The sequence below is a fragment of the Nomascus leucogenys genome, unplaced genomic scaffold, assembly GCF_006542625.1.
Source record: "Nomascus leucogenys isolate Asia unplaced genomic scaffold, Asia_NLE_v1 Super-Scaffold_3090, whole genome shotgun sequence".
Lineage (NCBI taxonomy): Eukaryota > Metazoa > Chordata > Mammalia > Primates > Hylobatidae > Nomascus > Nomascus leucogenys.
The window spans coordinates 41270-43099 of record NW_022095791.1 but is presented as its reverse complement, the minus strand read 5'-3'; the positions used below and the strand labels follow the sequence as shown (position 1 = coordinate 43099).

The following is a 1830-nucleotide window of genomic DNA, read 5'->3' as shown; positions in this document are numbered from 1 at the left end:
ATCCCAGGGTTCCTCCCTCTTCGTGCTCAGAGGGCTAGACCTAGCAGTGAAGGGTTCCCAACCTCACCCCATGTGGCCCCTCCAGAAGGCAGAGCCCATTCTCGTTGATATTCCCGATCTCCAATAACACAAAGTGAAAGAGAATGTCTTAACCAGAGTACTGCGCCTTGGCCTATCTGAACATATTTCAAAGTTTAAATGTACAGTGAGCATAGGATGCTGAGCAGAGTCTCCCTGGACAGTGGCTGGAATTGGGAGCAGTGCAGGATGCAAGGACAGGTCAGGGGCCCTGAGCACCTGCACCTGCACCTGAACCTGCACCTGCCCAGGGTGGACATGACTCCCGCATCCACCAGAGGGCGCTGTGGTCTAAGCAACTAATCAGAGCTCCCCAGATCCTCTGCTGTTTTCCCTCCACCTGCTGGTGTTTCTGTGCCCTCCAGATGATGTTGCTCCTCCCCCTTCTACGACCTTTCCACTTTTCAGCCATAACCTTGTCTGAGGTTAAAGGAGGGGGTTGTGCAACCTCCAGAAAGGGAGAAATTTGCATGGAGCCCTCCCACTCTGAGGATATGCGTGACAGATAAGAAGGGCTGGTGGGCTCAGTCCCGGTGGTAGCTCAGGAAGCAGAGCCTGGAGCATCTCCACTATGGCCTGGGCTCCACTACTTCTCACCCTCCTCGCTCACTGCACAGGTGGCTGCCTGCAAGGAATTCAGGGAGCGTTCCTGGATGTCACCTGGGCTGATGATCTGTTCCTCCTGCCTGGGAACCAGTCCTCATCTCTCCCCACTGATCTCTGTGTTGCTCTCTCTTGCAGGTTCTTGGGCCAATTTTATGCTGACTCAGCCCCACTCTGTGTCTGGGTCTGTGGGACAGAAAGTCGTCATCTCCTGCACCCGCAGCAGTGGCAGCATTGGGAGCTACTACGTGCAGTGGTACCAGCAGCGCTCAGGCAGTGCCCCCACCACAGTGATTTACAAAGATAACCAAAGACCCACGGGGGTCCCTGATCGGTTCTCTGGCTCCATCGACAGCTCCTCCAACTCTGCCTCCCTCACCATCTCTGGGCTGGAGACTGAGGACGAGGCTGACTACTACTGTCAGTCTTATGATAGCAGTAATCGCACAGTGCTCCAGACCCATGGGGAAGTGAGAAAGAAACTCCCCAGAGCATCTCTACCTGGGCCAGTCTCAGCCTGTCTCCAGCGGGGAGGGTAGCTCTCCCATCTCTCCTGCCTAAGTGCTTGAGGTCAGCTTTGCTTATGACTACCTCTTTTCCTTTCCAAAATACCAATCTGTTCTTCCACACCTTGATGGCTGATTTTCTGATATGTGCACGATCAACTGTGGGATAACTGTAGTTTATAATAGGGTCTCTGAGCCACACCATTATGGATGTTCTGGTTGGGGCTGCCTTGCACACTGTAAGATATTGACTTGCGTCTCTGGCCTCTACCCTTAGATACTATGAACACCCTCCCCTCATTTGTGACAACAAGACCGTCTTGAGACACCGCCACATGTCCCATGCTTGGGGACAAAACCAGCCCAGGCTGAGATACTCAGTTAAAGAGCATGTCTTCAGCTACTAAGAAGCTTGGCTTTGAAATGTGTTTATGCCATTCTGCTGAGCATGAGGCTGGTTTTCTAATTTTTATGTTTCTGGTTCCCATCTATGAGACAAAAGAATAACACCAAACTTCAATGTTTTAATGGTTGAATGGTTTTCCAAGCAACAAGAAGTCAGAGATTGTGGTACTTAGAGGTGTAGAAGCCCTAACGAGATCCTGTAACACAGAGTTTAGCTCTGACTAGGACAGCACACAAT

General features: G+C 51.6%; 1 gene segment (V, D, J or C); it reads left to right on the top strand.

Annotated features, from left to right (window-relative positions):
- Positions 1 to 563: 563 nt before the first annotated feature.
- Positions 564 to 1310, top strand: LOC100605873. The segment is given in 2 exon segments: positions 564 to 695; positions 820 to 1310. Coding segments are annotated over 2 exon segments (447 nt in total).
- Positions 1311 to 1830: the final 520 nt, after the last annotated feature.